Source organism: Talpa europaea (assembly GCF_964194135.1).
Source record: "Talpa europaea genome assembly, chromosome: 1".
NCBI classification, from domain to species: domain Eukaryota; kingdom Metazoa; phylum Chordata; class Mammalia; order Eulipotyphla; family Talpidae; genus Talpa; species Talpa europaea.
Genome location: NC_140073.1, coordinates 43307546 through 43319219, shown reverse-complemented (window position 1 = coordinate 43319219; position 11674 = coordinate 43307546). Strand labels below are relative to the sequence as shown.

The window sequence follows — 11674 nt, the reverse complement described above, 5'->3', positions numbered from 1 at the left end:
CATGGGCCCTGAGGCCTGGTAGGATTGAGAAACTGCTAGCCTCCGCTGCAAGCTGTTAATGAGGAATTAGCAGAAGCCTATATTCATCTCTGCTGACTTGCATTTGCCTGGCACTCCCAGGACCTGGGGAAAAGTAGAGGTGGAGCAGGGAAGGATCTGCAGAACTACTGGAGAGAGCAGCAGCCAACTCAGATGGAGGCATTCTCAAGTGGGCAAACCCATCTAGAAGCAGATAGTTATGGTTATTTAGTATTATTTCTGTCCCCTTAGCCCCATAAACAATATATTGAAAAAAAGATGCTGATCATTTTTGTTTAAATTAAGTTTGTCATCATCTTAGAGCAGTTATAAGGAATTGCAAAATTTTAGTTTCCAGGAATTTAAAAAAAAAATCTATTATTTCCTAGACTCACGATTTACCTTTTTTGCAACTGCAATGACTGAGTAGACATGTCTGAAATGGTAAGAAAGGCAAAACCACTTTTCTAATTAAGATGGAATTTTTCAAATGTTCTTTCTCTGGGGTGATAAGCTACAGCTTAGGTCTAATAGCCAATATTATCCAATCTAATACACACTATTAGATTATTTAATCTTATGTACCAAAGCGAATGCAGAACTTCCATATGCACAGTCAACTTGCTCTTGCTGCCCGGATGCAGGCATGTATCACTTGGATGCCTTAAGAAAGAGAAGAGTGACTCTGTCCTGAACCTGTTTTGTCTTTACTCCCTGGGTAACAGGGTTGAGTACAGGTAGGATGATTACATAGAGATTGGTCAACACAATGTGGAAAGCATGAGGGACATTGTGCCCAAAGTGATGTGCAAGGATGGAGAAGAATGTTGGTAAATAGAACATGAGGATGACGCAGATGAGAGAACCACAGGTGCCAAGCGTCTCTGGCAGGCATCTCAGGAGGGAAAGTGAAAGAAAGCACAGAGCATGGTGCTGGAGACAGCAATTAGTGCAACATCTGTCATCCTGCCATGATAGGAACACAAAAGCCATGCCAGATATTGATGGCGATATCAGCACAGGTAAGGCAGATAACACCTATGAACCACAGTATTGATGAGGACACGTGTTCTGCAAAAAGTTAGCTGATTTACAAGGGGAACACATGGAGCAAAACCTTGATTCCCACAGCATTTTGTCAATGGTCCTTGGGGTCATTGTATCTCAAAGGGGAACAGATGGCCACATAGCAGTCAAATATCATGTAGCTGAGTCCAGGAAAAGCTGTAGTGCAGAAAGAGTACTTTATTGGGTTAGATAGTCAGGAAAACTGATTTTCTGGGAACCAAGCCAGAAGATGGTAAAAGGTTTACAATACGGGGTCAAAACAACCGGGATGTAAAGGGAAAAGAACATGGGTGCATGAAGACCATGTCCCACTGCAATGATGTGAAGAAGGATACTATTGCCCACAGTGGCCAAAAGAAAGATACAGCAGAAGGGGAAGCTGATCAAGTCTAGGCATGCCCAAGAGAGTCAAGTCACTTGTGTTGTAGCTACTCAGGATGCACATGGCCACTGGGTTCTGATGAACAGCTTCTGTCTGCAAAGAACAAATTCTATATAATGAGCATGAGTAAACTATATGGAAATTCTTCCTCCACCCTCTCTTTACATCCCAGCTTTTCCCTTTCCAATCTTCCAAAGAAGAACCTTTCATTGCTCTGAAGAGCAATGCTCATCTCTTCAAGAGAGATCTCTCTGACCCAATACAACAGGTACTAATTGCTCAGGCATTCTATAATCTTCAAACTGCCAAAAATGTTATTCCAGTTTTAAAGACTGAGCTTCTCTAGGGCTAATGCAATCTGTTACTGGATATATGTGGCCATAAAGAAAAGCAAATGAACCAATACAGAGATAAAAAGGAACTAAGTGGGATACAACTATGAAAATAAGGAGGTAGGTTGCAATTACAAATCCCTCTTACAGGTCAGGCTCTTATAAACTATAATTTCATTTCGAATCATCTTCTAAGATAAGATAATTACTTTTATCTCCCCTCTTTCTTTCTTTTCTTTTCTTTTTTTTTTTTTTTACAAAAACTGAAAGATAATCTCACCCAAGATTTCATCTTTAGTAAGTGGCAGGATCAGGATTATTAAATCCCACCTACTCCAATATTCTTTCATGCAGCTGTCTCACATGGTGACTGCTTCCTCACACTGTTAGAAGCCAAGAATTGAGAGTAGGCAGTAGACATAAAAGTGTAAGGAAATATAAGAGTGGAACTCTAATTTGTCCACTATACCAACCCTAGGGTGCTCGCAATGATTTTTCTGACATACTTGACATGACAAAGCTTTGGGCCTTGCAGACTGGAAAGTTCGGAGACGGTCATGTTGAATGGCTGGCTCGCAGTGAAGGGGACTGGAGGGAACACTAGGCAACTCATTTTCCAGTTGCCATTTAGTACCGAGTGAGGAAATTGGTTCGTGTTTTTGACAAATACAGAGGTGACCTCTAGTGGAGGAGATGCAGAATTTATATATTCTAAATTCTGGGTTAATAAATACAGCAAATCAGGAACTTCCACAAGAATTTAGAATCTTCAATATACAGTCTAAAACTCTTTAATGAAATCACTTCTATAATCTTCTTACTAGCCCTATGATATAGGTAGGACTGTTATCTAGATACATTTTAAAGATGTGGTACTGAGGCAGAGAGAAGTTAAGTAACTTGCCAAAAGCCGCACAAGGAGAAACCAGTAGGGCTGGGAGTCAAGCCCAAAGGGTGTTTTCCTAGAAATCTGGCACGCATAACCAAAATTATCTGTAGAGTATGTGACAAATGGTATATATATATATATAAAAAACTGAATGGCAGAAGACATCAAACGAAGTCACATAAAGAAAACTGAAAGTAGGGCCTCACTGGTGGTACAAGGGGTTAAGACACAGCACAATGAAGCTGTCCTCAGCCACTGCAGCACGAGGTCAATCCCCAGCCAGGAGCTTCCCACATGGTGCAGCAGACCTCTCCTGTCTCGCCCACTGCTCCCCTCAGCAGTGCATTTCAGTCAATCTGCCTGTTTTGTTCCCCGCTCTGTCTCTGGTGAATCCTTTCACCCCTCCACACCTCTGGCCCACACCCCAGTTCTTGTATGCACAAATAAATAAAATCTTTAAAAAAAAAAACGGAGAAGACCTCCTTTTCTAAAAGACCCCAGAGGTGAGACAGCCTTTACTACTTCTATGGACAAGTATTGGATGATCCTAAAAGTGGCAGGCAAAGAGATCAGCTTTTTGGTAGATACAGGGGCCATTTGCTCTGCCTTGCTCTAGTTCTCCAGACTGACCTACTGGTTCACTGCCCTCACTAGCACTGATGGCCAACCCAAGGCTGGACATTTTACAACACCACAGCCCTGTTTGCTCACTTTTTGTTCAGTTTCATCTCGCTTACAGACCATCAAACTACAGCTTCAGGTCATGGAGTATGGCTACCTAGAGGCCTACACAGCTGCAGAATGCCTGGATGGATGCTTGGGCAACCATTTTGGACAACCAGCACCACCTGTAGCCCCTCAGAGCAACACGTGATGGCTGAAATTGACCTGGCCTAAAGACCCAACCTGCAGCATCTCATTCCCATTCACACCCCATTCCCTATAGTCTTTACACAAAACAAGCTAGGGAGGGCCAGGGCCACACCCCAGAACTCAGCTTGAAGAAGCTACAGAAGCTAAATCTTTATCCCATTTCCAAAGATTGTCATTGAACTCTCAGGAGAGGGGGAAAGGTCAGGGTATCATTACAAAGGTTAAAAACTAAGACCCCCTTCCTTGCCCAGCTGGCCAGTTTGGAAGGCTTGAATAGATAAAGGGACTCGGTAAGGCTGCATTGGGAATTGGGCCATAAGAACTGATCAACTTGATCTCAAATGCAGAAGCAGGACCAGGACACAATCTGTGTCAAAGGTCAATGCTCAAGCCCAGGCATCCCAGCAGATAACAGGTTATAAAAGAGAGTCTCACACCCTTCTTGGTGTGTAGATGTCTCCTGTATCAGCCCCCCACCCCGCCCCCCACCCTGTGTTCTCTTGCAGTGTTTCAATAAATCCACCTTTTCACTTTCTCAAAAAAAACATATAGATATATAATATTTCATATATGCGTATATTTATATATACATGGTCTCATAAAGGAAAAGACATCTGGGAGGTTCAAATGAGAGGCGACTATACACAATGTAGAAGGGGCAAAGAGAAGAAAGGCTCACCAAAATAAAATCAGAAAGATCCTGTACATTTTGCAGTCTTTAGTTAGCACATAAAACCGTACTACTGAGGGTATTTCTTCTTGAAATTTTTTTGAAATTCAGATCACAGAGTAGCCTTTACAATCTTTTGTCTATCTTCTGATCAGCCACACCTCTAGCACAGTCCTTGCAAACAACATCATCCCGTCTCCTTTTATCTTTGAAGCTGGCAGGGAGGGGCCAGTGAGCAAAGAGAGGGTTTCCACAGAGAATGTCTTCCAAACACGTGCTGTCTTCTCCAGCTTTCTGTTCTTGTTCCTTCCTGGACTTCCACGCTCTCCTTTTCAAAATCTTCATCTTCATCTTCCTCCAAATCCTTGGGGGCAGGTTAATTAATAACTGTTAAAGGATCATCTGTGTGGTGGTTTGCAGCGGGAATCCACAGAATTGGGCTCAGGGCCTCTATGAAATGCCCACTCAGAGGAGAAAAAAATAGTCCAAGCCATGTGCTTGGGAGCCAGGCTCTCATCTTTAGCCAAAAACAGGCAGAGGATAACAAGTCTCAAGCGGTGGCTTCCAGGAGTACTTGAAGCCCCAACACCTTGACTCCCCGAAATTTCACCTGCAACTAATTAAAAGAGATTTTTTTCTTTGATATAGAAGAGGCGTTTGTAAGTCCTGGATTGGTTCACTTCAATTTTTGTCGCATGTAGCTATTCTCTCTTCCAACACTGTCCTGAAGTGATGTTTCCAAACTTGTTCAGGGACATCCTGAGTGACTGTCCACATTTTACCTTTCTATGAGAAGGTAGGTCTTTGCTTCAATACTGCTTTGAGAGTTGGTTCAGATCATCTTCATTTCCTCTCCCACCTTCCACAGATGCAAAAGTTGACCTGGCTGCTGTAATCCTCTTTTATGGTTGTCTGAGATCCCACACAACAGCCTTCGGAGATCATACAGTTGCCATGACGTCTTGGCTCCCAGAAACCCCTGCCTAAATATTCTACTTCATAGTTGTTCAGTTATGTGTCTCAGCTATCACCAATTTATTTTCATGATCTTGAGCCCTCCAGGACATTGACTGTTTTTACTCCTGATCATTTGGTACCCAGATGTCTTTGCATTCCTCTTTACCCAGGCTAGCTATGATTCAGTGTTTCAATCACACTTAGAAATGTTTTGTTTATCCTTGCCTCACTGACCTTCTGTCATGCGTGATAATGTAAGAATTACATGTGTGTTAATGTAAGAATTCAAATCCTAGGCTAATCAACCTAATAAGTACTGTAGGTCATGGTGAAAAAACACATTTCAGGGCCTCCCCTGTGGCGCAGCGGTTGAGCGCTGGGCTGCAAAGCTGCCTGCAGCCTCTGCAACACTGGTTCAATCCCCGGCCGCTGGTGAGGATCCCACATGGCTGCTCCCCTCAGCAGTGTGTTTCCTCGGTCTGCCTGTTCTGTTCCCGCTCTGGTTCTGGTGAATTCTCTCACCCTCCCGCGTTTCTGACTGTACCCAGTGCTTGTATAAATAAATAAATAAATTTGAAAAAAAATAAAATTAAAAATAATAAAAACACCTTTCAAATAGGCATATTTATATTTCCCTATTTTCATGATCATCAACCTAAAATTTAACCCTCAACAATGCCCAAAGTTCCAACATGATCTTGTTCAGCTCAATTTCTATAACTTTTTTTCTACCCTCCTCCAACCATATTCACCATCAACAACTTCCCCTTTTCTCAACAGATAATCCTTTATTTTACTTAACAGAGAAATTAGAAGCCATTGGATATGACCTCAAGCAGGACATATGAATGGCGTCTAACGGGCATATACATGCCTATTTTCTACCTCCTTTTTCTTGTTATAATTGCAAAAAAAAAAGTCCCTTTTATATCTGGGGCTGATGGGGCCTGGGGTATTGAGGAATCCCAGAAGTTCTTGACTTATTCACAGGAATACAGGTGAGTTAGAAATGAGGCTTTATCATTAAGCGAAAAGGACAGGTTTGTTAAGAAAAGAAAAGAAGAAGAAAGGGACATTGGCATAGGTGCAAATGGGCAGTTCTCCAAGGGCAAGAAGGTGCCTTTTGAAATGGGCAGGATTAAAGACACAACTGCATAGACAGGCAGGTAGTCCTGAAGCAAAATCTCTGTTTTGCCAGAGCAAGGGACATCTTTATATAGTGTTCTTGAGTGGAGATTCTCCCTTTGGAGTTAAGTTGGTTTGCTGAAAAGATTGTTAAGGTTTTCTACCCCCACTCACCGTTCCAGAGTTTGCCTGCAGAAATTCTGATAACTATGTTAATCAGTTCTATCTTTATCCCCAGCTCATGCAGGAGGCAAGTTGTCTAGGAATAGGGGTCAAGGTGTTGCTCTTTCTCAGCAGGGTGCCCAGGAATGCCAATGGAGCCAGTTAATAGTTGAACAGGAGGAGGAGAATAGGAAATCCCGACCCACTGGGAGGTAGGCTAGTGAGTGAAAAATAAGGACTTTTAAATCAGGGGGAGAGGAAGGAATAAGAAGTGGGAAAATAGCACAATGGACTATGGATGCCTTGGTGGTGGGAAAGATTTGGTGACCACATCTGAAGGGAGAAATCCTACAGTGTCAAAATATTAACAAAGTGTAAAACAATGCTACTTCATTAATGAAAAAAAAATAATTAAAAAATAATATATTTTCTACAGCAGACAAAAATACTTTATCTTTCCATGTATCATAATACTGACAGTTTAAAGAAAATAAAATTATTTTCTTGTCTCCTAAAAATAAAGGCTTTGGACTTAGACAGACTTCTAGGTATATGCTTATCATATATTATTTGTATGATATTGAGCACATTATTTAATTTTATTATTAAAGTAAGACTAACATAATAAAAATTTACCATTGTAAACATTTCTGTTGAAGTAACATTGGTTTATAACATTATACAGGTCTCAGGTGTATAGCGCTATACTTTACATCTGTATATATCACATTTTGTTCACCACCATCATCATTCAATTGACTCCTTCCACCCGATTTACCCATTCCCTTTATCTCTTAACTTCTGGTGACCATTATTTTGTTCTTGTAGTCTAAGAGCTTGTTTTTCTTTTTTTTTTTTTAAGATTTATTTATTTATACAAGAGCTGGAGTACAGGCCAGAGGCGCAGAAGGGTGAGAGGATTCACCAGAGACAGAGCAGGGAGCAGAACAGGCAGGCACCCGAAGACACTGCTGAGGGGAGCAGTGGGCGAGACAGGAGAGGTCTGCTGCGCCATGTGGGTATATCCTTGGCCGGCCAGGAATTGAACCCGTGCTGCAGTACTTCACAGCACTGTGCTCAACCCACTGCGCCACCAGGGAGGCCCTAAATGCTTGTTTTTACTTTGCTTCGCTTGTTCATTAACTTCGTTTCTTTATGTTCTATACATGAATAAAACCATATATTTTATCTTTTTGTCTGACTTTTTTTCACAAACATAAACTCTCTCTACCCGTTCAAGTTGTTACAGATGACAATATTTCCATACAAAACTTAGTATTCCATTGTGAGTGTAGATACACTGAATCTTCTTTGTCCAGTAATCCAGCAATGGCACTTAGGTTGTTTCCACCCTTGACTGTTGTAAATAATGCCACATTAAGAATGGGGGTACATACCTTTCTTTAAATTAGTGTTTTCATATTCCTTAGATAAGAACCTAGAAGTGGGATGACTAGATCATATGGAATTTCTATTTTTACTTTTTTAGGTCTCTCCACACTGTTTTCCATAGTGGCTACACCAATTTACATTCCCACCAACTGTGCACAAGGGTTTCCTTTACTCCACACCCTCATGGACACCTCTCATTTCTTGTCTTTTTGATAATAGTCACTCCCACAATGTGAAATGATATCTTTTTTTAATTTGCTTTTGCTTAAAAATACTAGATGATGACCATATTTTCATGTGCCTGCTAACCATGTCTTCTTTGAAGTGTCTATTCGGATTCTGTTGTTGAGTTGTGTGAACTTTTTGTATGCTTTGTATATTATCAAATATATGATCTGCAAGTATCTCCTCTCATTGAGAAGGTTGATCTTTCATTTGGATGGCAATTTACTTTGTAATGCAGAAAACTTTTTGATTTTTGGTTTTAACCATTTTATAGTGGGCAACATATTTCTTTAAATTTATGCTTTACATGAAAAACATGTAAGTGAATTATTAATTAGGCTTTTAGTATAGTTACAATGGTGTGCAACATAACTATCTAATTCTACATCTTCATCATCCCAAAAAAGAAACATCATATTCACTAAGAGCTCTCTATTTCTCCTTCCCCCAGCACTTGGCAACTACTAATTGATTTCTGTCTCTATGGATTTGGCTTTTTTTAAATTTTCCACATAAATGAAATCATACAAAATGTCAGACTTTTGTGTCTGACTTTTATCACTTAATATGATGTTTTCAAAGTTCATCCATGTGTATCATATATTATCACTTCATTCCTATTCATGACCAAATAAAAATTCCATTTTTTGGATATAACACATTTGGTTTATCCATTCATCAGTTGGTAACATTTGATGTGAGCTGTTTCCACTTTCCTGGCTATTACAAATAATGCTGCTATAAACATTCGTTTACAACTTTTTATTTGAACATCTTATCTGTTTTCAGTTCTCTCTAGTGTAAACCTAGGAGTAGCATTGCTGGATAATATGGTAATTCTATATTTAACTTTTTGAGAAACCACCAAAATATTATCCACAGACGTTGTGACATTTTACATTCCCACTAGCAATGTATCAAAGTTCCAGTGTCTATACATCCTCACCAACAATCTTATTTGACATTTTTTAAGTATAACCTCTAGTGAACATAAAACAATATGAAGTCATTGAGAAATCATTTTCCTAGATTCTTGTTTCTACCAAAATTCAAGCTAAGCTTCAGATTTCAAAAGGAATAGAACATGTATCAGTTCAGAAGGAAAAGAAAATCTAAAGTGGTATAAAGGGCATGTAAAGGAGAGAGTGAGAGGGAAGGGTAGAGTTGGGCACTGTAGACACCAAGCACTAAGTGGTTAGCGCCAATCATAACAATTTTGAAGATGTGTTAGGATATTTTAGTTTAATTCAAATGAAAATGGTAACTGTTAAATAATTTTAAGTAGCAGATTGCCTTGATCCTTGCTGGAGTTGAATTAGACAATTCAATTTTTTTAAGTACAATAATAAATTGGAGAGAAAAAGTTTGGATGCAAAAAATTCCTAAGTGGGACGGCTGGAAAAATCCTGGACAAAGAGAAAGTTGGGATACGTTTTACATTAAAAACATGTGAGTGAATGTTAAGAAAATTCAGAAAATATAATCAACAGTAAATTAATTTTTTAAACATTTAAGATAAGGAGATAAGGAGAACCAGTTTTGACATGGAAAACCGGTTAGATTCTGTATCACTATACAAGGTGGAGAATTCAAGAGAATATATTCATCATGAAGAAAGAGGAAAAGGTAATAATATTTCTTTCCATGTGCTGATTTTGAAGTTTCAGTTGGATGAACAATAGGAGATATCAAATAGAGATGGGAGAGAGAAATAATTGGGAATTTTCAGCATATAGATGGCTGTTGAATTTATGAGCTTACCATGTGATAAGCAAATTTAAACCCACAACAATTTCAGAAATGAGTGCTATTTTTCCTTTGTTAAAAAATTAATCAAAACAGAATGAAAGTACCCAAAGAGAGTAAATAATTGTGTATTTATGTTTTTGATAGTAGAAAATCAGGATACTTCCATCAGATGTTTATCATTTTCTTGGAAATTGAATAATTCTTACCTTTCACCCTCTGATTCTATCCATTGTTTTCTCCAACAAAACTGAGGTTTTGAAATTTGTAGAAATTGATTCCATCAGTGGAAGGATGCCAACTACTGATTTACATGAGAAATTCTATTAAATCAACATGATTGCTTGATTTCCCACAATCTTCTCTCTGTGCCCTTACACTTAGGTCACTGCATCCCTTTAGGAAAAAATAGAAGGATGACCTTGTCCCTGATCTGCTTTGTTTTTACCCCATAAATGATGGGATTGAGTGCGGGTGGGATTGCCACATAGAAGTTGGCAAACATGATGTGAAAGGAGAGAGAGATATTGTGACCAAAGCGATGAGTAAGGCTAGAGAATATGGATGGTGCGTAGAATATGAGAATGACACTGACGTGAGAACCACAGGTGCTGAGCGCTTTCTCACGGGCATCTCTGGATGGTAGACGGAAAACAGCACGAAGGATGAAAGTATAGGAAATGCCAATGAAGACCAAGTCTGAGATAAGAGTCAACAGAGGCACAGATAAGCCATACCAGATATTGATGGTAATATCAGCACAGGCAAGTCTGGCCACCCCTATGTGCTCACAGTATGTGTGAGGGATAATATGTGACCCACAGAAAGGTAAACGCTTCACAAGGAAAACAACAGGCAAAATGACAGCAAAGCTCCTAGCAACCATACCCACCATGATCTTGATAATTGTCTTTGGCGTCAAGACACTGGCATATCTCAAAGGAGAGCAAATGGCCATGTAACGATCAAATGCCATGCCTAACAAGATGGCCGAGTCCAGAAAAAAGCTGAAATGGAGAAAGAACAACTGGGTGAGGCAACCAGAAAATGTGATTCCTTGAGCTTTGAACCAGAATATGCCAAGTGTTTTGGGAACACATGTGTTGCACAAGAGGAGGTCTGTAGATGCCAACATTGAGAGGAAGAAGAACATAGGTTCATGGAGGCTGCGGTCCACTGTGATGAGGTAGAGAAGGATGCCATTACCTGCAAGGGCCACAAGGTAGATAGCAAAGAAAGGAATCCCAATCCAGATGTGGAACTGTTCCAGTCCTGGAATCCCCACCAAAATGAAGGAGCCTGAATTGAGGCTTGTCAAATTCAATGTGGCCATCGTGGTGATTGTCATTCCCTGAGGACAAAATATTTTATTTGATTCCTGGAACTGACTAGCCATGAATTCCCTTTAAGTCTTGTCCACAACTAAGATCCTTCCCTTTCTATGAGATAGCAAACACTAAAGAAAACAAAACATACCTCTGTCACAGTCTACATTAGTTACTAACCTCAGTGAAAACCAATCATTACTTGTGGGTGATAGAGTTTACCATAACTCCATTGTTACTAGATTGGGACTGACTGATTCCTGAGCTGAGAGTCTATTGGCCCATTGTGTCAATTAAAGTTCCACGATTGTCTTGCCCTTACCATGTAACTCAGTCTGAGATTTTTCAAAGATGTATTAAACACACTACTTTTCGTGAGTCTCAGGAGCATCTTCACTGGGTAGTCAAAAAGGCAACAAAGACCACATGCAAGTCAGCAAATACCTATTTCTTTAATGTCACTGTGTCATTGGGATGCTAGTGAGCCAATCTACTGCTGTCAGGGACTTG

General features: G+C 39.9%; 1 protein-coding gene and 1 pseudogene across 2 annotated transcripts; both read right to left on the bottom strand.

The window, feature by feature from the left end:
* Window positions 1-340: 340 nt before the first annotated feature.
* On the bottom strand, window positions 341-1700 carry LOC311178954 (olfactory receptor 52H1-like; annotated as a pseudogene). The gene is made up of 2 exons: window positions 1634-1700; window positions 341-1475 (listed from the first exon to the last, which is right to left on the bottom strand). The product of its transcript is annotated as an olfactory receptor 52H1-like (transcript).
* Window positions 1701-10224: 8524 nt separating this feature from the next.
* Window positions 10225-11172, bottom strand: LOC311182353 (olfactory receptor 52H1-like; the record flags this gene model as incomplete). The annotated part of the gene is made up of 1 exon (XM_084251073.1): window positions 10225-11172. The coding sequence occupies one exon, from the start codon at window positions 11170-11172 to the stop codon at window positions 10225-10227; it is 948 nt and encodes a 315-aa protein (XP_084107199.1).
* Between the last annotated feature and the right edge of the window lie 502 nt (window positions 11173-11674).